Below are 27,615 nucleotides of genomic sequence, written 5' to 3' on the forward strand. Positions count from 1 at the left end.
TTGGTCACCTGAAGTTGTGGTCATTTACATGGGACTCCCATCATTCTTCCATCCATGTGCAGTGGTACTTCGGGTTAAGAACTTAATTCGTTCTGGAGGTCCATTTTTGACCTGAAACTGTTCTTAACCTGAAGCACCACTTTAGCTAATGGGGCCTCCTGCTGCTGCCGCGCCGCCGGAGCACAATTTCTGTTCTCTTCCTGAAGCAAAGCTCTTAACCCGAGGTACTATTTCTGGGTTAGCGGAGTCTGTAACCTGAAGCGTATGTAACCTGAAGCGTCTGTAACCCGGGGAACCACTGTACTTGATCACATCCTCACATTCTGAGTTTCAAGAATGCTACACTATAGCACTTTCTAGAAGCAAAAAAGATGGACATGTGTCCTTGTTGTGTGGAGACAATAGGAGGAGAAGAAAGGATAGGATAGGAGCAACGGATGAGTCAAAAGCATGCACATCAGCTTTCTTTTGCCTGAGGATGAGTATTAAGGGTTTCATTGAATACATAAGTTTGAAGGAATTCCAGGAATCAGGAGTAACAAGGGAGAATAAAATGAATTTGCCACCAAAATATTTCGAGGGTTTTTTTTTTTAGCATATTGTACCCACATTCCAAGCATGTGCTTCTGACAAACTTGCCCCCTAGTTTCAAGTCCTGTTTTCTTTTCAAGGCAGTTTTGTCTGGAATAAATTATCTGCCAAACCTTGGTTCGTTCTTTGTACACCCTAATAAATCAGTCAGTTCTAGAATACTCTGTGTGTTCTGACTTAAACTAGGATGTGTATTGATCATTGGGTTCTGATCATTGGCTCATCAGCCCATCTACAGCCCAGATATACACAATAATAACAATAGTAATAGTACTTTTTATTGTTTGTGCTCTGCCCATCTGGCTAGGTTGCCCCAGCCTCTCTGGGCAGCTTCCAAGAAAATATAAAACCACCCCCACAGATACTTGAAGTGGCGGGGGCGGGGGGGGGGGGCGATGGGAAGTGCCAAAGCATTTTGGTCATGGGAACTTTTGTGAAGCCCCCCTTTGCTTTAGCTCCAGCTGTTACAATGGCTCCAGCTATCCCTCCCCCCTGCAGCTGTTGCTATTTCATCACCTCTTCAAACACCACATTTCCCATTAGTGCCGGTGGAGCCCATTCTGCTCTAGAGGGAATGTTGCATGCGCATTATTGCTAGGTGACCTATACCAACAGAGGTGCTTCTTTCTCTAGATGTCAGGAAGCTGGATCCTCACTGAGACATGTGTGTAAAATGCAGACATGCAGATGGTGTGATTTGCTGACTGGTTGACAATAATTCCCTCCCCTCCTTTAAACAATTTTGAACCTCTCCTCTCTCTTCTAATGCTGCTGTACTTAGGCTGTGCCTGCTTTATGTCTGACCAAGCTATACAGTGGTACCTCGGGTTACAGACGTTTCAGGTTACAGACTCCACTAACCCAGAAATAGTACCTCGGGTTAAGAACTTTGCTTCAGGATCAGAACAGAAATTGTGCGGTGGCGGTGTGGCGGCAGCGGGGGGCCCCATTAGCTAAAGTGGTGCTCCAGGTTAAGAACAGTTTCAGTTTAAGAACAGACCTCTGGAACGAATTAAGTTCTTAACCCGAGGTACCACTCTAAAGGTAAAGGGACCCCTGACCATTAGGTCCAGTTGTGGATGACTCTGGAGTAGTGGCGCTCATCTCACTTTACTGGCTGAGGGAGGCGGCGTACAGCTTCTGGGTCATGTGGCCAGCATGACTAAGCCGCTTCTGGCGAACCAGAGCAGCGCATGGAAACACCGTTTACCTTCCCGCTGGAGTGGTACCGATTTATCTACTTGCACTTTGACATGCTTTTGAACTGCTAGGTTGGCAGGAACAGGGACTGAGCAATGGAGCTCACCCCATCACATGGATTCGAACCGCCAACCTTCTGATTGACAAGCCCTAGGCTCTGTGGTTTAACCCACAGTGCCACCTGCGTCCCTATAGACCAAGCTGTAGGCTGATCATTATCAGTGGCTATCTCACTCCTGTATTCTCCAACCTCTTCTCAAAAGTTAGGAGTCAAATCATTGGCAAGTAGTGGAACCTAAATGGTCTGGTGTGGGGTCTTTATAGAACTACAAAAACTTATTCGGATTGAACCATTAAGTCTTTTGTTTGTAAATTATCTTTCTTTGCAAATTCCAGTTGACAAATCCATTTAATAATTCTGCATTATTTTGTTGGAAGTATTTTGTGTAGAACCACATTAAGTACCACTTTAGATATTGTTGGTACTGCAGGTTTTTCTAATTTCCAAAACCGATGGCTGGATGTGTCATTAATCCTAAATATGCTATAGGGCAGGCTGCAGCTGAACAGGCCCAGTGCTGCAAGTGTTTGGAAAAGGCTGGCTTGGTTTCACCACTTGATAAAGAAATGGGCTAGGTTTGTAGGAGTGAGAAAATGTATACAGGAGAAATGCATTCTGCTCCTGTCTGCATCTGAAACTTGCCATTCATAGCATCATATAATTGCAGAGGGTCATCTGGTCCAACCCCCTGCAGCACAACAAAATGTCATTTTTAAAATATTAGCTTATTGTGATTTTATTATTGTCTTTTGATTTTCCTTGCAAACAGCCTTGGAAAGCTTTGTATCCTGAAAGGCAGCATATCAATGATTAAAACTACAATCCCCTAACAGTTCAGGTGCTACAGGTCACCTTGTTATATCTGAACGAGTAAGTAGGAGTTTTCTCACCTCTGCTGGGTCCATACAGCATTTTTGGCTGCAGCTCTGTTTCCATTCTAAAGTCTGTTTTAGTGAAGTAGGATATTTCACATTAGTAGCCATAGTCATTCCTTGTTCTCAGGGAGTGTGTAATTTGGGAAGGTTCTATTAATGTGTCGCATCTTTCCAGCTGCTAGCTCAGATTTCTAAGGAAATATTTTTCTGAATTACCAGCTAAAGTTTACCGTAGATTCCTTTCCCCTCCCCAGACCTCTCGCAGTACAGCTATGTGTGATGTCTAGATTTGATTAGCAGTTTTCTCACTGAGTAAGCTGCATTCTTCCCATTCTTTTCTCATAGGAAAAGAAAGTCTAAATCACTTGCTGAGGCTTCCGTGTGTGTGTGTGTGTGTGTGTGTGTGTGAAAAAAAAAAGAGAGAGAGAGAGAGAGAGAGAGAGAGAGAGAGAGAGAGAGAGAGGAAACCTATAAGCATAACAATAAACTGCTGTTTGGCCATTTTCACTTACATGAGGAAACTGAAATGTGGATTTTGTTTCGTTCACCATTTTTAATCGCACAGCTTGGGTGTTTTTAATAATAATCTCAACCACTTTTATATGCTGCTATCTCAGTGCATGGCACTTTATGGCAGAGGTAGCCAATCTGGTGCTCTCAAATGTTAGACTGCAGTTCCCGTCATCTCTGACCATTGGCCATACTGCAGGGAGTGGTGGGAGTTTTAGTCCAAAAGCATCTGGAGGACATCCTGTTGGCTACCCCTGCTTTACTGAATTCAAGAGGACAGATCTTCAGCCCAAGAAGCCTACCTAAAATTTAACACATGGGGAGCAGAAAAATAGGGAGGTATAGGACTAGGCAATTATTTCAGTATTTAGGCTTAAATTCCAGTAGGACATGGGAACTTAGGGGCTGGGCTAAAGCCTTCCCGGAAAAAGTGGGCTTTGAGAACAGATTTCATAGAATAGAATAGAATAGAATAGAATAGAATAGAATAGAATAGAATAGAATAGAGGTTTGATCTTCTTGCAGTCCATGGGACTCTCAAGAGTCTCCTCCAGCACCATAATTCAAAAGCATCCATTCTTTGGCGATCAGCCTTCTTTATGGTCTTTATGGTCCAGCTCTCATTTCCATACATCACTACTGGGAAAACTGGAAGCCTATGGGGTTTAAATTCTCACTTTTAACATTTTAAAAGGGTTGCAGATCCCTTTGTGTGCTCTCACTCTCTTGAATGGGACAGCATGTGTATAAGATTGCAGACTTGAACTTGTATTTGAACTTGGTGGAGCTTATAGTTTGCTTAAAAGCAAGTCCCACTGGGGCAGCTCAGCCAGCCCTGTCCTTTCCCCATATTCCATTGGCATTGTGTGTATATAGGGAGGGGGCATGGGGTGGACGGACACTGATGGAAAATAGAATGTCCCTATTTTCATCTGAGGAATGTTGGAGGGTAAGTAATTGGGGTGTGAACCCTGGTTTTCCAGGTCATAGTCCAACACAGTAAGCACCAAAGCACTCTGGCTGTGGTGGCTGTTGTTGAATGGGAAGGCGTCATTTCCCTGTTGCCATACACAAATTGGCTGCTTCCGTACATGGCTTATTTTGCAGCATTATTGGTGCATCATGATAATTAATATGTGTTGGTTCCTTGAAGAGTATTTGGCTGTGTTTCTGCTGTCTGCATAGTAATTTAAAATAATGATGTTTTGCTTTGGACTTTGCTGTTGGGAATACTTAGGACACTTCTGACAGTCTATTGGTGTGAAATAAATTTAGAAAATTTACAGGCATTTAGACTACAATATAAGCAAGGGCTGGAAAACTGCAGTATTTCTAAGTCATATTATCATGCAGAATATCCAAGTAGCACCTGAATTATTATGGTGCCGTAGCACAGAATAAATTAATGACTTTTATTTTTAACCAAGTGCCTGTATATTAAATGGATTATAGGGTGCTGACTACAATGCACAATTTAATAGCATGAATGACTGAATATTAGTGCTGTCTTTGTTCAAGAGAGCTTTGCTTCTTTTTTTAAAAAAAAAGAGGAAGAGACCAAGACAATGGGAAGAGTCACAAGTGATGGATCACAACAGAGGCACTGAGAGCAGCTGCTAGTCAGGCTGGGAGCATTTTACTTAAGTTCAGCAATAATGGTTTCTGGAAGGCTAGAGAAAGCAAAGCAAAATGAAGAGTGAGTGTAAAATTCCTGCTCCTCATTTTTTATATACTATACCCAAGTCAAAGAATGATTTTCGTGTTCTAAAAACAATGCATTGGAATAGCTTTGTAAATGTCAAGTAAACATACCAGGAAGTGTAGCCAATTAATTCTCCACTTTATGTGGGCACTGATGGAACCCGAATGCTCTGTAAAAATGTTCAGCAGCTCTGAGGCTACTTAACGCTGTCCATTGGAAGAATTTATATAACTATACTTTGCTGACCAACATAGTTCCTCCCAGTACATGTTACTATGATAAAGTACTTTAAAGGTGCTCCTATTAGGTAAGGTTTGGACTGCATACTGCTCCAAATCTCCACCAGATTACAAGTCTCATGGGAATCCACATCTCAAGATTCAGGCTCATGCATCTGGAAGGTTTCCTGATGCTCCTAGTGAATTTTCCAGTAGGTGTGACTGGTGGTCCTGATAAGACACTGGTCTGTCTTTGGAGGTGGGGGGTGGGATAGCCCAGGCCATTAGTACTCCTTAATGTCCTCATCCAAACCACAGTAGGGGTTCCACGCTGTGGTTCAATCTTTCTGCAGGTAGTTCCTGCCATACCTCTGGGTTTGTTGTAAAATGTGGGAGATTGCTCCACATCTTGCATTGTGTTTTATTGCAATTTGAATTCAATAAAATGCAATATATAAGATGTAAAAAAGACACATTCAAAAATCATACAGCACCTAGCACAGCACTTTTACAATTGGTGTAACAGTCAGAAAAATCCTTCAGTGCTCTGTCAAGACCCTCAGTAGCTTTCAAGTGGTTGGGGCACCATCAAGTCAACAACACCCCCTCTGACAAGGATGAGTATAAGGGCTCCCACCAACCCAAGAGCAACCTCAGTGTAAGTCAGAATTTTCAAATCCAGCAATTTCTGCAGAAAGACCTTGTGTGAAGGAGCACTTCAGTGTTCTTTGGGTAATTCCATAGTGACTAACAGGTGGCGATGGGGGGAGGGGCAACGTCACAACATGACGCCGTGCATCCCTGATGTAGCATGTGTGGCATCAAGACATTGGGAGGAGCCAGAGGCTGCTTCAAACCTCCTTCCCCTCTGCAGGAAGAGGAAGAGGAGGAGCTGGTCACTGGGGCTGGTCACTGGGGCTGCACCGCACTTGACTCTGTACTTTGTGCTTTTTGGACATTGGGGGCCCAGTCACCACCCCAAAATATGGGGGGGAGGGCTTGGCCCACAGGAGCTGGCACTTCCATTGACCAATGTAAACACCTGTAAACTTCTTTACATCATCTTTTGTGTTTGAACTAATGTTTAACTCCAGTTAATATGGAACTGTTTGTTAAGTGCCCTGATGTTCCCTACAAAAATATTCTAGAAGTCTGTCCCTGTTAGTTTAAATGCCTTCTTGCTATTGCATTTTAAAAGCTGGAATCCATGTACAGTGGTGCCTCGCAAGACGAAAAGAATCCATTCCGCGATTCTCTTCGTCTAGTGGTTTTTTCGTCTTGCAAAGCAAGCCCATTGACGGCTTAGCGGATTAGCGCTATTAGTGGCTTTTAGCGGCTTAGTGGATCAGCTGATAAGTGGCTTAGCGGCTTAGAAAAAGGGGGGGAAGGGGGGAAAAACCGCAGGAACTCGCAAGACATTTTCGTCTTGCGAAGCAAGCCCATAGGGAAATTCGTTTTGCGAAGCGCCTCCAAAACAGAAAACCCTTTCGTCTAGCGGGTTTTCCGTCTTGCGAGGTTTTTGTCTTGCGGGGCACCACTGTAACAGCTTTGTAACTTCAATAATTTATCTGCAACTTGGGTAAGTGTTTTCTGGAAAGTACGAATCAGTTCCCCCCTCCGTTCTACAGCAATATACATAAAGAGCTATTGTTTCATGGGCAAGTCTCAAACTTATGGTAAAGTTTGTTGGACACTGTGGAGAAAAGGTTTTCTGGCAAATGACCAGTGACCAATGTAACATGTGAAAAACCATTGACAAGACACCTCCAAAGCAAAGCCCTGTCCATGTGACACTTCACTAGATATTCACACATTGCTGTTCAGCATCAAGTCCATGTGAGATGTTGTAATGGCCATGGGAATTGACATTTGGCTGTAGCAGCACCCTAATGATTTGTTTCTTTGCAACCCAGTATTATTGCATTTATCATGCCGCAGAAGTTTCTCTTTTTAAAAAGAGGATTTCATACTAATGAATATCATATTGCACCACTTGGCTAACGCATTTTCTTTTCAATCTCCCGGTCTCAAACACAACAATAAGAGTCTGTAACTGACACCAGTACTGTTTCTGCACTTTATTTCAGCATAATCACATTTCTCTTAGGGACACTGATCCCTGCATTTGTACTGTTTATTTTAAAATATGTTAAAATTCATTTACACTTTGTGTTCAAGACTACCGCCAACCTTCTGCAGGGTTGTACTGTCTCCTGAGGCAAGGTAAGAGACCTCCAGCTCCTGAAGTGTATCTCTAAGTGGGGGTGGGGACCCTCTAGCCCACAGGACAATCTTGGCCAGCCATACTTCCCCATTTGGCCCACAAGTCTATTTAGAACCATAGAATTGTTGAGTTGGAAGGGAACTCGAGGTTTGTCTAGTTCAGCCCCCTGCAATGCATGAATCTTTCGTCCAGTGTGTGGCTTGAACCCATGACCCGGAGATTAAGAGTCTCATGCTCTACCAACACAGCTCAATACATGTAAGGTTAGGGCTCGATTAAAAGGCTGGGGCTTCCCCAAAGCACCCAACAACCAGCCTTTGAAGCACTGCACAAATTAGGGACCCAGTGCTAAACAGGATTGCTTCCCCTTCACATCAGTTGATACAAAGGGAGAGGGATCCTGCAGAGTTCAGTTTCACCACAGAGTGCCGTTCAACAAGAAGCAGGATTCGTCCTCCCCATCAGGAGAGGGGGAAGCCATTAACAGGAGCATGGGATGATTTAAATTTAAGAAGAAGTTACAGGGTTGCAGGGGAATGGGATGGCTACACCTCTCCTGTGCTGATTTACTCACTGGCAGGGAGTAGCAGGATTCTTCCCCTTTGCCTCCTCTTCCTGCTGCTCAGCTGTGTGAATGGGTAGATTAATGTCCATATATGCATACATGTGCATATGTACGTATCCACATTCTGGAAAGAAGGCCTAGAAGTAAAAATGGTTGGGGTGGAGTGGTGTAATCTTTTCCATCAGGCTGAAAGTTTACAGTTCTGTGGGGCGCTTTGAGACAAACTAGTCTTATCTTGGATCCACCCCCATTGGATTTAGTGGGACTTACTACTGCATGATATAGGGTTATTGCGACATTAGCTCACGCTAGAAATTGTGACAGCAGGCACCCCTTCTAAACCAAGGTTAGACACTTTTCAAGTACTTGTACACCTGTAGTGCTTTTGTCTCCACACCTTTGCAAGGATGGAAAGGAAACCAGAACAACTTGGTCCAGCTCATGTGACCTCCTTGGCCTACCAAGATCCAGTGTGGTGTAGTGGTTAAGAGCGGTAGACTTGTAATGTGGTGAACCGGGTTCGCTTCCCCGCTCCTCCACATGCAGATGCTGGGTGACCTTGGGCCAGTCACACTTCTCTGAAGTCTCTCAGCCCCACTCACCTCACAGGGTGTTTGTTGTGGGGGAGGAAGGGAAAGGAGAATGTTAGCCGCTTTGAGACTCCTGAAGGGGAGTGATAAAGCGGGATATCAAATCCAAACTCTTCTTCTTCTTCTGCCTACAAGCCCACCTTTGTCACAGACACACCCACCCCACCAGGTCCAGGGGCTACTACCCACCCCTGTTCATTTCTGTGAACAGAATACAAAGCACCCTAAATGAGTCCTTACAAACCAATTATTTCCTTCTTATCCTTACCCTCCACTCCCAATAATAATGATGGGGTTTTACTAAAGATTAAAGATGTGCAACTTAGGGTAACAAAGCTTGTGTATCAGTTTGAGGGAAAATCACTGTGCAGAATTCCAAATTATATTTACTGTAGTTAGCAAGGTCAAACTCAGTAAAGATAAGTTTTATAAAAGTAAAATAAATTGCTTAGAGCAATTATCTGAAATGTACCATGAAGTTGTTTGAACATTATTAAGCTGCTTTGGGCAAGCTCTTCCCTCTCACCCCAAGAACAGAGGCCAAAATTCTATATTTAGGTACCCTGCCTAGATTTCAAATGCTCTGGATCTCCCAAAACTCCCTTATATCCAAATATGGGCTTCAGAGCAAGTGTTCATGTTCCTTAAGTTAAAAAAAGGAAAATGGGAAAAAGCCACCCTTGAAGATTGCTGACATGAAAGGTATCTGAAATCCATATTTATGCAACAAAATGTAAAAAGCAAAAATGTCGAGGACAGCTTTGTTATAGGTGATTGGCTGCAAACAAGATAAAATCCTTAATACTTGGTCAAAGGTAAAGCATAGTTTTTTAAACCATCATTTAATTAAACAAACAAACCACACTTAAACTACAAGTTGACACACAGAAGGGTCAAACAAGTAAGTTATGGAAAGAGAGTTTGGTTTGTTTCTCCCTTGCCTTCCTTATACTCCCACCACCCCTGATAACTCAGAGTCTTTGCAGTACTATCATACTATATACAGGGGTACCTCAGTTTACAAACTTAATCTGTTCTGGAAGTCCGTTCTTAAACCGAAACCGTACTTAAACCAAGGCGTGCTTTCCCTAATGAGGCCTCCTGCCGCTGGTGCCCTTCCACTGTTCAGATTCTGTTATTAGACCGAGGTAAAGTTCACAAACTGGGACACTACTTCCGGTTTTGTGAAGTTCGTAAACCGAATCGTTTGTAAACAGGACAGTTCTTAAACTGAGGTACCACTATATAATGTACTATACATAGTGGTAGGACGCGGGTGGTGCTGTGGTCTAAACCACTGAGCCTCTTGGGCTTTCCAATCAGAAGGTTGGCATTTTGAATCTGTGTGATGGGTTGAGCTCCCGTTGCTCTGTCCCAGCTTCTGCCAACCTAGCAGTTCGAAAGCACACCAGTGCAAGTAGATAAATAGGTACCACTGTGGCAGGAAGGTAAACGGTGTTTCCGTGCGCTGCTCTGGCTTCAGTCATGGTGTTCTGTTGTGCTGGAAGTGGTTAAGTCCCACTGGCCACATGACCCGGAAAGCTGTCTGTGGACAAACACTGGCTCCCTTGACCAGAAAGCGAGATGAGCACCATACCCCATAGCCACCTTTCACTGGTCTTAACCGTCCAGGGGTCCTTTACCTTTACCTACCTACTATAATACTGGTGTTGCTTCACCCCTTCCTGTTGGTTGACTTTAGGTGAGTCTTCTTGGAGTCCTTTGTCTCCTCTCATCAGCATTTCCTTCATTAAAGGATCACCCAAAGTTCCCAGCAGTATAGAGTTTCTCAACCCTTCCCTTCCATCACTGTGCTATGCTTCATTCTCCTAGTTGCCAGTCACATTCATAGTGCCATCATTCCCCCCTTTGGGTGATACTGCTGGTACCAAGACTGGACCCTCTCCAATGAAGATGTGCTGTGTGGCTGTATCTTAGTTGGAAGCACATTCCAAACTGCTGCAAATGCTCTGGAAAGGTTGGAGAAGAGGACTTAATGTTCTTTCCAGGCAAAATTCCACACCTCAGAACCTGGCCGTGGTCTCCTGAGATAAGGAGATGAAAGGGTGACACTACAGTCTCTCTGCCACCTTTTCTGTAGTTTTGGCCCAGTATACAGAACAAGGAGAGCCACAACCACACACGGGCAGCACCAACCTCCTGTGCATAGAGTACGGCACAAGGTGGGGAAGCAGCAGATAGAGGCTGAAGCCGACCAGGGCTAGCATAGCAAGTCAGAGCAGTCACAGGCAGAATGTGGGATAGCTCCATTTCCGCAGACCAGTAATAGGTGCCAGTAGCACAGTCACCTAGCAGGGTGAAAGAGCTTGCATTTCACATGAAGCTCCTGCAGCCAATCGGAAGCAGCAGAAGCCCCGCCGGATGTTCGGCTTCCATAAGAACCATTTGAAAACAGACACTTTCGGTTTTCAATCGTTTGGGAGCCAGAACGTTCGACTCCCAAGGCATTTGGGAGTCGAGGTACGACTGTACTTTTGGATTCAGTGGCAAAAGTAACACTGATGGAGAGAGATTTAGTACTTTTATTAACAGCAGGCGTCAATACAGAATAAAAACCGGCGAAACAGTCTTTAAGCGGAATGATCTAGCATAAGCAAAATAAAATACTTCTGTTATCCAGAACTCCAGGGACCGCTGACGGAGAGGCTCCAGCTGGCCAGTATGCCATGTCCATCCAGTGAAGGGCTATGTTGAAGCTCGAAGGTCAGGCCCCATCAGGGAGATTTATATAGCCTCAGTGGCTACATGCTGGCTGGCCTGATCTCTAAATTCCTCCCACCTGTTAAGATAGGCAAGATACAGGGGCCAGCAGAGTTAATTAATCCTGCAGCTGCACTCCTCCAGCAGGCATTCTGCCTTCAGCTGGCCCAAGAGTGGATCTTTCCACATCCTGCTGATACCTATCCCTGGAGCACACAGCGAATCAAGACAACAAAGCAAACCAAAAAAACCCTTTACAGTCCCCTTTGGAACATGCCAATATGCAGGGAGGAAGAATCGTGCAAACCAGTTAACCTACAGTATTTCCTCAAAATACAGGATACTTTTGCAATACTTTCCCCTACAGTAGTACAGTACAATTTTATTCTGTGAACTGCCCTGAGACCCCTGGGTATAGGGCGGTATATAAATTCAATTAATAATGATAATACAATTTCCTTGCACTGGCCAATGGCGCAACAGCGTCATCTGGCACCAGGTACTTTTGAGGATAAAACCCCAGATATTTTCTTAATCAGCTCTCAGAACAGTGTGCTTCCAAAGTCTCTGCAACTGTGTGAAAGCTCAAGCGTGCTCCAATGGCTTGGAGATTGTCTTAGCATTATGTGTGAACCTAATTATGGCTTAGTGTGAATGCCTGAGCTTGTAGGCGCCCAGAGGCTTCAGCCGCTTTGCTCTTTTAGTCTTCTTGTTGCTGTGTTGCCGTGAACTAATCCATGGTTACCTTAGTGGGTTGTCAGAACCACATGTGTGGTTTTATCTCCTCAAGACAAACTATGAGCAGTAAACCATAGGGCAAGCCTACGTTATAGCTCGTGGCTTGTCTGGAGTGGGGCAAACTACAAGCCCAGGTTCAGGAAATAAACTAAGCCAAACAGCTTGCAGGCACAGCAGTGCCAGAAGAGAAGCAAAACGGCTACAATCACCTCGTTATCCGGATAGGTGTTTTATTTAATATGTTAATAAAAAATTATTGCAGTAGAGTGGGAAAAAGAAAATGCAATATTTGTTTGGGCCAACAAGGGAGGGAACCAACCAAGCAACCAACCAACAAACAAACACTGAAGTTATATCACTTAACCATAATTAGCTTTTATAATAAAATGTAATTTGCATATGAGAGAACAGAGTTCAAAAGAATGTTACTGAATCATCTTATATGAACTTACCTTGTATTTTTATGGCATGAACCACGCTGTGTTCTACAGATGAAGGGCTGCATACAAATAATAATAAAATAAAATAAACTTGTCCCAAAAACTTGGGGAAGCCACTGCCTCTTTCTCAATACTTGCTTTCTGCTTTGGAAAGAACAACTTCACAGGGTGGCTTCAGTATTTTTATCACATTCATCTCAAAAATCTTTTGTATATTGAGCATGCTTTATAAGGCTTAGAAAGTACAGGACTTTACAGTATTTAGGAGTTTATTATGGTGGCATGGATTTGCTTGTGAGGTTCGCCTAGGATCGCTGAAAAGTGTTTCGTATCAGTGAAGTAGAATCTGGGACAGATTTTTCCCGGAGAAAGTTGTGTCCACAAAATATTTGGTTGAATTTGTATAGAATTAGGATGCAGATGTGGCGTGGACAGCATCAGCCTCTGTTCACTTGCATTTATTATGTCATCATTTTGTCCAGTCATGGTCCTTCTGAGTTTCGCTGTGGTTCTTTCTTTTCTCATAAGACTGTGGAGCAGCAGGGCTTTCCAGGGCTACCCTTAGTACTGCTTTTCCATCTTTTTAAAGACGCATGGCTTCAGCTTGTACCCTATTACCTTTCTGGAGGGTGTCATGTTATCATCCCATTTTATAAATCAATTTGTTTAATTAGTACTTTAAATCAGGGGTCAGCAACCTTTTTCAGCCATGGGCCGGTCCACTGTCCCTCAGGCCATGTGGTGGGCCGGACTATATTTTTTTGGGGAAATGAACAAATTTCTATGCTTCACAAACAACCCAGAGATGAATTTTAAATAAAAGCACACATTCTGTTCATGTAAAAACACCGGGCAGGCCCCACAAATAACCCAGAGATGCATTTTAAATAAAAGGACAAATTCTACTCATGTAAAAACACGATTCCTGGACCGTCTGCGGGCCAGATTGAGAAGACGATTGGGCTGGATCCAGTCCCTGGGCCTTACGTTGCCCACCCCTGCTTTAAATCAACCTTTCAGTTAACACTATGATTAAAAAACCACACAGAAAAAACCACAACCCTGCTGTTGTTTTTGTTGCTGCCATTTTAGTAACTCCCCCCTCCCATATTAAAGTGCTTCTAATCTAAAACAGATATAAAAAAGTCACAGAATTGTAGAGCTGGAACTGATCCTAAGAGTCATCTAGTCTAACCCCCCCCCCCCAGAATGCAGGAATCTCAACTAAAGCATCCATGACAGATGACCATCCAATCTCTGCTTAAAAACCTCAAATGAAGGAGAGTCCACAACCTCTGAAGGGAGTCTGTTCCACTGTCAAATGGCTCTTAACCACCAGAAAGTTCTTTGTGATGTTGAGTCGGAATCTCCTTTCTTGTAACTTGAAGCCATTGGTTTGAGTCCTACCCCCCAGAGCAGGAGAAAACAAACTTGCTCCATCCTCCATGGGACAGGGCCTTGAGATACTTGGAGGGCTATCGTATCTCCTCTGTGTCTCCTTTATTCCAGGTTTATTATCCACTCTTCATGGAAATGCCCCGTTTTCTTGCTCCTGCTGCTGACTTGGCTTGCTCTCCTCACCCTGTCGTCTCTTTAAACCCTCTTCCACCTCCTCTCCAGTTCAAAATGAGCACCTGCAGTTATTGTTCCCGCCTCTTCTTCTTCAAAGCCTATTAGGGGAGGTGAGCAGCAGAATGGGACAGCGGTAGTACATGCCTGTGGGCCATTTAGAACAGGAGTTCCAACATGTTACCTAGTGCTCTGACCAGCTGACTTGCCCACTTACAACTCCATCCACATCCAGCACAGTAGCAACACCTCAGTGCCATTGAACTTCTGGGCACCCAGAGATCTCCACGTGGTCGCAATTGGACTCACATTGGACACAAAATGCGCATGGCACCCAGGGAATTTTGAACATCGTGCGAGTGAGTGAGAAGGAGAAGTGTGGCTATGCAGAGCAATCGTATTCAGACAAAAGTCTCACTGAGTTCAATGGAACCTACCCCCAAGTAAATATGCTTTGATCTGCAGTAGCCTTAGCAATCGGATTAGCAGTCTGAAAAGTTTAACAAGAGACTTAAAAGAAACAAAAACAACCAGAGAGAACTTCTGCACCTTTCATAGTTACTTCAGAGGAAATTTCTGCAGATTCTGTTTGTCCTGCAAGCTAAGTACATCTGCTGAAATTCTCTCTTCAGGAGCCCTATCCTCTATCTCTTTTTCCCCATCTGGTCACTCCATTTAAATTCTTTTTTGAAGAAACGTATTGGGCTGCAAAATGCCTTTGTGTTTTCAAGTTGTGAGTCGAGGACCCGCAACCCGCGTAGGTGTAAATAAGACACAAGGACACATGTATTTTAGGCAGTGGCGTAGCGTGGGTTGTCAGCACCCGGGGCAAGGCAAGTAATTTGCGCCCCCTAACCCTGGATTTGCGCCCCCTAACCCTATCCCTAACCCTAACCCCCAGATGTTGCGCCCGGTGCGGCCGGCCCCCCCTGCACCCCCCACACTACGCCACTGATTTTAGGTTAATGGGCTAAAGAAGGCCACAACTTTATTGGTTACAGCATGTGAGTGGTATTGGCTTAGGCATTGGATCAAACAACCTATATATGACCCTACCCCACGCATCAGGGGGTCATTTGAAGGTTAACAACCAGTGAGAGGAGCTTGTTCATGCAAATATAACTGGAAGCTTCCCCTGGTGTCACCAGGAGTCGTGCCATGGCCCTAGCCACCAGCAGGGCATCGGACAGGATCCATGACCAGCGGATTCCTTTAATGGAATACCCAACAAGGGGATGGGTAGGTGATGGCCACACCCCACCCACCAACACATGACACATATTCCAATGCCTAACCGCCAATACCAGGAAAGTTGTGACGATTTGCTACGAGGTAGGCGAAAAACCAAGAGGCTGGTGCTAATTTGCCAAATGGATAAAAATTCCTACCAGGCCCCCTGGGCAACCAGGGAAACCAACCAAAGTCCATAGCAAGGTCAAGAGCATAAATACCACCTAAAAGGAGATCCGATGACTCCGGGAAGCAGAATGAGGTGCGGGGCTGCCGCGGCCGCTTGAATGCAACTAGACCGTGCCCCCAAGCCAAGCCTATGGGCTGGCCTGACAGGCGCGGTGCGGCAGCCAGGAAAATGATGCAGGGGGCCGAATATGCCCCCCCTGCTGATACAGGAACGGCTCCCGCTCACAACACCTCCCCTCTGGGAGGAGAGGCTTTGTCAGAATTGGAGGTTACAAAGCAAATGTGGTAGTTTTCTTCAGGTGGTCAAAATAAATGCAAGAGCTGTAAGACTTGCTCCCACTATGTAACGCTCTGAAGGAGGTATCTAACTGCATTCATACAAGAGACCAGGCCCTGCAAATCCCGTTGATGTGCCAAATACTATTCTCTTAAGCCCCAACTTTACTCCTTCACTCACTTGCAGCTTCTGTTGCAAGGTGTCCCCAGACTGTGGCTCCACTTAAGAAGTGGCGCCTTACAATCATGATGACAACGACATTGGATTCATATCACCTTTTAAATCTTACATACATTACATGAACACCCAGCATTATGCCTGCAAGCAATTACTTAAGTAGCCTGGTTCATTCATGCATGTACATCACTTGAATTCTGTTTAATTGCTTGCTAAACACTCCATGATTGTCAGCTGAATGCGTAAGCAGCTCCCATTGAAAAGCATTGTGAAAGGGAACGTGAGGGGATATAAAAGTTCAAATTGTGTAATGGCTGTGGCAGCTCATTAAATACATAAAATCATGTATTTGTAGAGTTGGAAGGGACCCTGTAGGTTATCTAGTCCAACCCCCTGCAAGTCATCACTTTAGACTGCAGTATACTCATTCACTTCTGCCAACCTAGCAGTTCGAAAGCACGTCAAAGTGCAAGTAGATAAATAGGTACCGCTTTGGCGGGAAGGTAAACAGTGTTTCCGTGCGCTGCTCTGGTTCGCCAGAAGCGGCTTAGTTACGCCGGCCACATGACCCAGAAGCTGTACGCCGGCTCCTTTGGCCAATAAAAAGATGAGCGCCACAACCCCTGAGTCGGCCATGACTGGACCTAATGGTCAGGGGTCCCTTTACCTTTACCTATACTCATCCAGTGATGATCATGTGAACCAGCTGCATATGTTGTTGGATAATATGAGTGAGGTGACCCTGCTTGTTTTTCATACTTTGAAAATATAAACAGTTTTAAACCTTTATTAACATTTATTTTTTCTCTTTCTTAATTATGTTAGTGTTTAAATTGATCTTTGTATTTCCTTCTTCTGGCTGAAAGTTGGCGTAAAATGTTTAAATGAGTACAGGAAATGTATACAACGTATTGGGCTAAAACCTATAAAAAATAATATGTTACTTGGTCATTGAAACATTCCTCTTCTCCCAGGCCTTCGGCTGATTAAATAATATATGGCCTTTTATTGTTTGGTATTCCGGCATGTATTTTTGTGCTTTTATACTATAAACTCACCTGTGATATTCGGATGAAGGGTGTTATAGAAATTTATTTAATAATAATAATGCTGTATGAAGTAGTGCGGTTCAACAGTATGTGCTCAGGTGATTGTTGGGTGCGTTTAACATTCACATGTAAAAGAAAGTGGCCCCAGGTTGCGGTCACAGGCCCCCTTTCCCTGCACAAAGAGAGGCAAAAGGCAGGCCAGGCAAGCAGCAGGTCCCCTGCGTGCAGAAGGCAGAGGAATGCTGCTGGGTGAGAAAGAGAACGTGGACCTGCTCATTCGGAGCTCTGGCCCACCTGACCTGCTGCACCTCTTGGCTACTTGTGCATAGTCTTATTGATTCCCCATTTATTATACGTGCCCTTCTTACATCTCAGCTCATCTGTAAACTCCTTATGCAGCCACCCCAATTTCTTTAGAAGCCTCTCACTTTTCTTTCTTGTTGGCATTGTCTGCATTTGTGCCTTCAATATTTCACATTTAAGAATCTCTCATCCATCTTGGACTCCCTTCTCTTTGAGTATTTCTGACTATGGGATTTCACCTTAAGGTTTTTGGAATTGGCCTTCCAGAGTGCTCTGGGAAGGCACCCTCCAGGTCTTCAGTCTGGTAGATTAGTCTGAGACACAGTGACCAGGCCAAGGTTGGAAAATGCATGCTGGAAAGACTTTGTGCGTATGTGTGTGTTTTATTTATTGAAATCCAGGTCATGTTTACAAAGTACCCCTAACCAGCAAAATGCTGTCACTAAATTCACCCAAATACAATCTCATACTTGATACAGCTTGCCTTTTAGGAGAAAAAACATCAAATAAAGCTGCCAACATGTTACATAGGTTCAAGTTGAAATTTCAAATCATCATATAATAAAAAATATTTCCAACTCAACATCCCATTTTGCTCATAGTATTTATTACAAATAATAATTGGATGTAAAACCTATATGATTAGAAATGTTATTTATACTGTGAAGTAACACTACTGAGTTAATTGGGATTTACTCCCACGTAAGTGGATAGAGGATGTTGGTCTTCTTTTCTTGCGTTGCATTTTGGAGTTTAAGCTCCACAGGTCAGGGATCTGTCATGTTGTGCAACTCTGTGCATAGCTTCTTAGAGTGAGACGTCCATCCATATAAGTGAGTTTAGGATTTGAAGCTCACAGATTTCAGTGAGAAATATTGGTATGCGCTTCATTCCACTGAAACCAATGAGACTTTGAAAGAGGTGTGGCTAACCTTCAGCTCTCCAAATATTGCTAAGCAAAAGCTTCTGTAATTGAGGATACTGGCTGCGGTTCATGGGAGTCAAGGCTCAGCCATGTCCTTAGCCATGGTTCCACAACCTCCTTGGCTGTACCCCCTTAGCAGGTCCAGGAGCTACCAGCCATCCCTGATGGTTAACACTGTCCCATTGGGTGGTGTCATGCAGCGAAAATGGCAACCTGAGAACTGTGTGAGTTCCCCAGCACAGACAAACTGCTTCCCATTATGCTTGTTTTTAAGCTGCAAGAAATCCAAAAGTATATAGTTACTATCAATTTAATTGGGAAGTGGAGCGGGCAAATGCCACAGTATCCAGTTCCAACTTCTTACAGTTGTTACACTTGCGTTATAGGAATATCACAGCCTGCCCCCCCCCCCGGCCTTGCATTCCAATCTCACAAACAGCTATAGAGTATTTGACTTTAAAAAAATGATTTTCTTGTTTTGCACTTGTATAGTCAAAAGCGTAACGATAATCCTATTAAAGATCTTGTGTCATGGAGGAGGGGGGTCGGCTCAGCGTGTGCTGGGCTGGAAGCTTGCTGCCATTGGCTGGATGCGAAGCAGAATAGGAGGGGCTTTGGGATGGGGCAGGATTTATTACTTGTTATAGTTAGAGCAGGGATTTCTTCTGTGGGAAATGCCCAGTGGTTGCGGCTGCTGATGATCTCACATCGACAGCAGTGCAGTGCTGAGTGAGGAAGGGTGACCCAGGAATTGAGGACTGAGAAAAATACAGCAAGCAGATGAAGAGAGGGAGCAGAGGAGGAGGAGAAGCGTTTGCCAGAGCAGCAGGCAGAGCAGCAAAGGGAAGGCAGGAGCTGAAAGAGAGAGGACGGCTCATGCCGAATGCCTTCCAGATGCACTGAAACCACCAACGAACCTTTGGGAATGGCTACAAGGACTGCTTGCTGCCTGTAGAGCAAGGGTTGTGGACTTACTCTGTGTGTGTGTGTGTGAGAGAGAGAGAGAGTGTGGCCGGGGGAGAGAACGAGAGAACTTCACAGTACTCTTGATTAAAATGTTAAGTTGTGCATAACAGATTTGGCAAGACAGCCTGAGAAATGCTGCTGCAAGAGACTCTGGCGTGTAAATCACAGCCACTGATGCATATAGGACAGCCTGCTCTGGCATAAGGGTGGAGAATAAAAGAATGGAGGCAATGCAGAGAATATTGGAATAAAGGTCTGCATTGGGTCGTTGGATTTAATAAGGAGGAGGTGGCGCTGAAAGAAGTCAGCCTCACATGAATGGTGGACTTGACACGAGGTGCTGTGCTGAATTCTGAGAGATGCTAGACATTAAACCTGACAACTGTGCAAAGAGAGACCATGGAGAAATCAAGTAGTGAGGATTCCTCAATTCACCGGAGTCCATCTTTGGATAGCAAGGATTCAGACTTTGCTAAACCTTCTACCTCAGGCAGGCAGTTTGGCCGAGGCTTCACCGCCGGAGCTTTCTATGGTACCACAGGATCGAACACACAGAGCCATACCGCAGCTGCAGCTGGGACTGGTGTCAAAAGTGACAAATACAATGCACCCAAAGGCAGCAAATACGTGGTTTTTTATCTGGATCTATCATTTGTTTTCCTTTTAGAATTTAAGAAGTGCAGCATGGCGAGGGGCTGCTTGTGTTGTTTGAAATACATGATGTTCCTTTTCAATTTAATATTTTGGGTGAGTACTGCATTTTTATATTCTTAATTAAGAGCTCCATTTCCTTACTGCATTGTGAGCACAGTATATTTTAAGCTTGAACGTTAAGATTTCCCCCTCCTTTCTTTTACCTGCATGGAATATTTATGGAGCTGAATCCATGTCGTACGCTAGAGGGGAAAATGCAAAATTCTCATATCTTTTGGGTTTCATTTTGACAAGATTTATTTGCAGTAAACTGTGTGTTGAGCAGGCTGTATTAAAGAAAACAGAACCTTTCTCTTAGCCAAATTATTCATACCGACATGGTGGCATCTGTTTTAATATTACCTCAAGCTGCTGTACGTATTTCTAAGCCATTGCTATTAATCTGGCTCACTTTCCTAACAGAGGAAAAAAGTGGGTTTGTTTTTTTAGTATGAATGAGATTTAGTCTCTAACCATCACTTTTTAAAAAACCAAGATTCTTAATATGGTCAGTGAAAATGACAAACAATAAGGACTTTTGAGCTACTGTTACTCACATTGGCAAATTGGAGGGCCTGCTTTTTTGTGGGACCAAAATTGATTTTCCTTGGTTAGCAAGCCAGGAGGCGTGAGGAATGGCAGCAGTGCTTCAGTAAGCAAATTTGAGAACTCCTAGCAGCTACTATGATCTAAATGATGTCATGTGCACTTGGAAAATCAGGCTGTTGATGCCAGTCAGCAAATAATTTTTGTTTAGAACTAATTCACAATTTATGATCTGTCTTGGTTTTCTTGACCAAAACCAAAGTTTATCAGGTTTGAATGATTAGGAAAAGCAATAATGAGCATTCTAATGGTAAACTCGTGCATGTGAGCTTGAGGAACAATTATTCAAGGCAGACATCTAGATACAAAAATGGTACCATTGCATTATTAACCTTTTTTGAGTTTTATAGTAAACCAGCATTGTTTGAGTTAAACTAGTTTGTTTCTTGGCAGCTGGTTTTTCTGTGTGATTGACTCAGTTTATCTCTTGAAGGCCAGATGCACTGTGAGAACTGGGCAGGTATTCCTGAATACTTGCATTTCAATAGTTAATGGATTAGAGGCAGGTGCGGGAATCTTCTTTAAAGAGAACTATCTAAGTAAAATACTTAACCGCTTATAAATGCCTTATATCCAAATGCCTTCATTATTTGTGTTTGCTTTACCCCATAAATAGCAGAAATTCACCCCACTCACTTCTAGATTTATTTTATAGGAAAATTTTGAACCTAAAATTCCTGAATCATGTGTGTTTGAAGTTACATTGATAATTCCATGTATTGTTAGGGTGTGTGTGTTATCTAGTGTGTTATCTTTGTGGACCATTGCATTTTGTTAAATTACAGTCACTATGAGACGAATTGCTTGAAAGGCATCTAAATTAAAACTCAGGTATTTATAGCTATGGTACATTAAATCTATATGCACACAAGCTGGGATGAGGGGCTGAGCTCATGGCTGGTAAAATTGTTTGAAGTTTCCTCTTAAACCACTTTCCCCGTTGAAGAGGGAAAGTGAGTCTCAGTTTAAATTTTACAACCAAAATGTACAGCAGCCCAGGCCCACGGTGAACAGGCCCGGATGGAGGGAGGTAGCGCGGGCCGGCGCAACGCTCCTCTCCGCTGGCATCAGGAGAACTCACTGGCTGAGCACTGTGTGGGTGGGCGGGCAGGCAATCCCATTTGGCTCGGGGGGGGGGGTGTGTGCTCTGGTGGCATCGGTGGCTTTCCCACCCCGGGCACTGGCAACCCACGCTATGCTGCTGTGCTTAAGTGGTCAACAGCTCTTATTGAGCTCCCATGAAACTTATGAAAAGTAAGCAGGCTGGCATGCAACAAAACTGGCTTATCTCTGGGGTTGCCTGGTTCATTACTGCTGCAATGCTTCTGGGCCTTCAGTTTAGCACCCATTCCAGTATGAGTATAGGCCTTTCCTTTCTCCCACATAAATGGATGACTGTCATTCACCGCAAGGGAAGAGAGTACAGAGCTGTATTCAGGAGCAGAGTTGCAGTAGGGGCAAAGCCTGACCTGATGGTCAGTGGCCCAGCATATGGATTGCCGTGCGTCTCCTCTCCCGCCTATAGGCAGCACGGGGAGTCATAGCATGCTTCTGGCACTCCTTTGTTCCATGGCAAAAAGGTAGGTGTTAGGTTGGAGAGGGGGCAATGCAATTTCATTCGGTCCAAAGACTTGTAGGATTGCTGTGATGAATAGGTTGACACAAGAGCTAGTAAAAATGTGGATTAGAAATGTTGCAAGACCATCTGGCATAGAAGTTCCAGCAGAGAAATGTTATCCACCTTTCACAGCACTCTGATCATTTGATACCTCTCCTAAACTTTTTTGTATACTCTCAGATCCAATGAAAAACTCCTCATGCTTACCTCAAAGTCTATGCACTCCACCACTTCTATAGTGATGCCTTCGATCCTCCACTTCTATCACTTCCAGGTACCCCAAGATGTCTTGCTCCCTCAAACAGCTCTGCAGTTCTTTATGCCTGGAACTGCTTTCCAGAACTCCTGCATGGTGGCACCTCTCTCTTGCTTCTAATTCAACCTCAAATTGCACCTTTTCTGTGAAGCTTTGGCACAACACACAATCCCCATGACTTAATGTAACTAAACATAACTTTCTCCCTGGGTTGGTTCAGACCAGGAAGGGGATGGGGAGTGCAGCTGCTGGCTACACGTGCTTTACTCCCTTGTGCAAAATTCTCATTTGTGGGGAGGCTTCAAAAATTCTTCAGTTTACTGCCAGGACTGAGGGGAGTTGTAGTTCAGTAACATCTGGAGGACCAAAGGCTTCCCCCATCAGGTTTAATTCAATACCAAATATCTTAACCAGAATCCTAGTATTGTATCTTTCTTTCCCTGTGCAAACAGCTTTTAGGAGAGCATTCTATCAGAGTGAAAAAACATACATAGATGAGATCCCCAGGGAAGTAAATGGGGGCTGAACTAAATTTTGCTGGAGGACTTATCAGAGGTGATGGTAAAGGACAGGGCAGTTGCCCAGGGCCCCACACTTTGAGGGGCCTGCATCCTTATAGTCATTCTCAGTCTACCTTGTATTTATCTTAGGAGTATTGCAAGCAAGTCCCTCCCTACAGAAACACTTGCAGAAGACGGGCCCATCTTCACCAGTAGTACACTAGTAGTTCATTCGCCAGGATCCACCGTCTTGTGTTTTTTCTACACGTGCCCAGTTCACTCAGGGCAGCAGCAGGAGGCAGCTGTCAATTTGTTTTAGTAAGAGTGGAAAGGAGAAGAGATCCAGCTGGGAAGACAACCTAGATCTTCTGAAATTTCAGAATAGAATAGGATAGAGTCTGGTCAGACAGATCTCACAAAACAAGCTCAACAAAAATAAAATAAAACTCATTTAAACTTTTTACAGGTGGTATCTCTACTAGCCGGAATAATAAAAACAGGTGAAACCAAATGTTAGAGAGGAAGTGATGTGATTGGAACATATTACCACATGTGGTGGTCATGTGATAATGTGTATTCATTCTGGAAAAAAATATCTTCAAACAATCTCAATAATAATTAAATTTGAACTGCCACTGTGTCCTAAACTTGCTCTTCTTTTGATTTTTGACATAAATCTTCCTATTAGGGTTTCCAGAGAACTCATTCTTCATCTTTTTTCTGTCACCAGATTAGTGATCTCAGAACATACAGACATAGCCAACAGTTGCAGGGAGAAGGTCAGGTGGGTTAAAGCTCAGAACGATCTCAGGGTTGCAAGGAAAGCTACAAAAAAGGGGAGGGGTTCTTCGGTGATGTGTTCAAAGCAAGAAGAAGAACAGGAAGTAATAGGTCCTCTGAGTGCAAAAGACAGAAATGCTATTGGCTGACAAAGAGGAAGTGGAACTGCTCAACGCCTACTTTGCCTCTGTCTTCACCCAAAAGGAAAGCAGTGCCCAACTTGGTGATAACAGAATAAATGATGCAAGGAAAGAACTGCAGCTCAAGAAAGGAAAAGTGATAAAGGAACACCTAGCTACTTCAAACAAATTAAATCTTCAGGACCCGATGAGCTGCTCCCAAGGGTACTAAAGGAGCTTGCGGATGTAATCTTAGAGCCTCTGTCTATAATCCCTGAGAATTCTTGGAGGACAGGTGAGGTCCCTGCAGACTGGAGGTGACCAAATGTTGTCCCCATCTTCAAGAAGGGGAAAGAAGACGACACAGGTAACTACTGACCTTGATGTCAGCTTGATGCTGATACTGTAGTCGCAGCGTATCTCGATTTCAGTAAAGCTTTTCATAGAGTCCACCATGATATTTTTGCAGAGAAGCTGGTAAAATGTGGACTGCACAAGAATACTGTGAAGTGGATTTGTTGCTTATTGACTGACCAAATCCAATAAATGGTTCCTCGTTATCCCGGAAGAAAGTGACAAGTGAGGTACCACAGGGTTCTGTTATTGTTCAACATCTTTATAAACAACTTGGACAAAGGAATTGAGGGGATGTTTATCAAATTAGCATCAAACTGAAAGGGGTTGATAATGCTGCAGAAGATAAAATTGGGATTCAATGTGACTTTAACAGATTGGAGAGCTGAGCCAAAAGTAACAACATGAATTTAAACAGGACAAATGAAAGGTTCTGCACTTATTGGGTCATCTGGCTTGCCAGTATGCAGAAGGGATCTAAGGGTCTTAGTAGGCCACAAGCTTAACATGAGTCAACAGTGTGATGCAGCAGTAAAAAAAAAGGTAACGCTATTCTAGGTTGCATCAAGTATGGTTTCCAGATCAAGGGAAGTAATAGTCACACACTATTCTGCCTCGGTCAGACCCCACCTGGAGTCCTGTGTCCAGTTCTGGGTGCCACAATTTAAGAAAGAGATTGGCAAGCTGGAGGAGGGTGACCAAGATGAAGAGTCTTAGGAGGAACAGTTAAGGCAGTTGGGCATCTTTAGCCTGGGGAAGAGAAGACTGAGAGAAGACTATGATAACCATCTTCAGATATCTAAGGGGCTGTCACATGGGAGAGGGAGCAAGCTTGTTTTCTCCGCTCTTGAGGGTAGGACTCGAAACAATGGATTCAAGTTACAAGAAAGGAGATTCCGGCTAAACATCAGGAAGAACTTTCTGACATTAAGAGCAGTTCGGCAGTGCAACGGACTCCCTTGGGAGGTGGTAGACTCTCCTTCCTTCAAGGTTTTTAAGCTGAGGTTGGATGGCTTGGATAGCTGTCTGTCAAGAGTGCTTTAGTTGAGATTCCCCCATTGCAGGGCGTTGGACTAGATAACCCTTGAGGTCCCTTTGAACTCTGCAATTCTGTGATTCTCCTTTAAAAAAACTGTGCGATACCAAGCAGCCAACTCTCCGAAGCACTGCCCCATCTGCCACTACCTGCATGCCTGGTACTGGAAAGAATAGCCTGAAATATGTGGAGAACATGGCTGTGTGGCAGTTTCACCCTATTTTTGAACTGGAAAATCTTTGAATTTGAGGCAGAGTAAACTTGGGGAAAGGGACGCAGGTGGCGTTGTGGGTTAAAGCCTCAGCGCCTAGGACTTGCTGATCGAAAGGTCGGCGGTTCGAATCCCTGCGGCGGGGTGCGCTCCCGCTGCTCGGTCCCAGCGCCTGCCAACCTAGCAGTTCGAAAGCACCTCCGGGTGCAAGTAGATAAATAGGGACCGCTTACCAGCGGGAAGGTAAACGGCGTTTCCGTGTGCGGCTCTGGCTCGCCAGAGCAGCGATGTCACGCTGGCCACGTGACCCGGAAGTGTCTCCGGACAGCGCTGGCCCCTGGCCTCTTAAGTGAGATGGGCGCACAACCCCAGAGTCTGTCAAGACTGGCCCGTACGGGCAGGGGTACCTTTACCTTTACCTTAAACTTGGGGAATCTTTTTTTTTTTAAGTACCGTAGAGCTTTAGCATTTTTATGCTGCTCCGTGTGGTTCTTAGCAGTTGTTCTTTGGCCATCTGGTATTGCTTTCTTTAAGAGATTAGAAAAGTCTGAGCTGAGGGATAAGGAAGCTTATGGTATTTAATTGTGTGGTCGTGGTGGTGATTTACACTGTATTCATCTTAAGTGCATAATATGTTTGACTAAAAAAACCCAAAAAACAAAATCTATTCAATGCTGTTCTGCTTTAATTTGCCTCTAATGAGCAAAACTGCAAACTCTCCAATGCAATCCCACGGTCACCATAATGAAGTATTGCTTTTAGTTTATATAGATAACAGTGTTAGCCTGACAAAAGGTAATGGATAAACATGTCCTACTTTCAATGTTAGGGCTAGTGGGGTGCACCAGGTTGATTTGGAGATTAATTCAATGCTTTGGAAAACAGTCCAATTCATAATTTATTTTGTTTTGTTTATTTATTTTGAGACAAAAACACCACTTTGGCTGTCACCGTTGGAAGTCATAGCGGTAAAAAGAAAAGAAAAGAAAAGAATATGATAGAAGGTTGGAAAACTTACAGAAATTTATTAAAACAAGAGGGAGGAGAGTTTAAATTAAAAGAATTTAAGGATTTATCAGGAAAGTTAACATGGATACAACACCTGAATGAAGTATTTAGGAAAGATAGGATATGAGGATTTGAGGAACAAATATCACAATTGGAGAGATATGTATTGGAATGTAATGTTAAAGTGCTATCTAAAATGTATAATATATTACTAGAATGGGAGACAAAGGATGAGCAAGTAAAACCTTCAGTGATACATTGGGCAATAGATATTGGTTATAATATAAATATGGAAGCGTGGGACCGATTGTGGAATACTGATACAAAATTTACAGCATGCTATGGTTTAAGAGAAACCTACATGAAAATTTTATGTGGATGTTATCTAACACCGAGTAAATTGGCAAAAATGTATAAATCAAAATCAAGGAAGTGTTGGAAATGCAGAGAGAAAGAAGGTACTTTCCATCATATGTGGTGGTCTTGTAAGTTAAGTTAATTTAGCATATGCAGGAAATGATAAAAATAAATTTTAGAAACTGCAGAAAAAGGAAGAAGGAAGTCGAGTTTTGAAATTTTAAAATGACTGAAAAACTATTGAAATGTATATAACTGAAAATCTTTTTTTTTTCAAAAGGAAAACAGTCCAATTCGTCTTGGACCAATTCACAGGTTACTTGATTTGGCTTTGTGCCTCCTCATCAATTAGCATAGGAGTATTTTAAAGTGGCTATAGCTTCTTTGCTTTTTGACAGAATGGATGAAATTTGCAGAGATAGTTGCTTCTGAGCGGTAGACAAAATATTTGCCTTACTGGTTTCACATAGTTTTTTGATACAGAAGTTTTTTTTAGCATGGCAACATAGAGAAACCTCGATGGGTATTTTGCTGGAAAGACATCAAATATGGTAATTGCTATAGTAAATATTTATGGTCCATGAAGCAAAGTCTCTTTTAAGACAGTCTTACATCAAAAACCTGACAGTACCTAACTACCGAAGGCTTTTCACCAAAGCCAGACTAAATGTCTTCCCCTCTGCAGTGTTGGATGGTAGGTTGAGAGGAGTTCCCTACCAGGACAGACTTTGCTCGTGTGCTCAAGACATCGATTCCATAAATCATATTTTGTTGTATTGTGCATAATATGAGCAGGCCAGGGCTGAACTGATACTACCCTTGCTGGTACCCTTCCCGGGAAAATCAGAGGCTCACTATGTCAGGTTCCTACTGGAAGACCGGACAAAAGCTAGAACGTTAGCAGTGGCAAAGTTTTTATCGGTGGTTGCAAGAACAAATGAGGCCTATATTAAATGC

At 43.6% G+C, this 27,615-nt stretch overlaps 1 protein-coding gene across 4 annotated transcripts in view; it reads left to right on the forward strand.

The window, feature by feature from the left end:
• The window catches only part of TSPAN9 (tetraspanin 9), a 128,148-nt gene that overhangs the window by 18,190 nt on the left and 82,343 nt on the right, over positions 1 to 27,615 (forward strand). For 2 of the 4 annotated variants that reach the window (XM_079991718.1, XM_079991719.1), the window contains exon 2: positions 19,788 to 19,867. In XM_079991718.1, coding sequence (XP_079847844.1) covers positions 19,805 to 19,867 — 63 coding nt within the window. In that variant the 5' untranslated portion in view covers positions 19,788 to 19,804. Of the gene's footprint in view, positions 1 to 18,819; positions 19,868 to 22,217; positions 22,312 to 27,615 lie in introns of those variants that run through there. The other 2 variants (XM_079991717.1, XM_079991716.1) reach the window with 2 other exon arrangements.

The sequence above is a fragment of the Podarcis cretensis genome (assembly GCF_951804945.1).
Source record: "Podarcis cretensis genome assembly, chromosome: 9".
Lineage (NCBI taxonomy): Eukaryota > Metazoa > Chordata > Lepidosauria > Squamata > Lacertidae > Podarcis > Podarcis cretensis.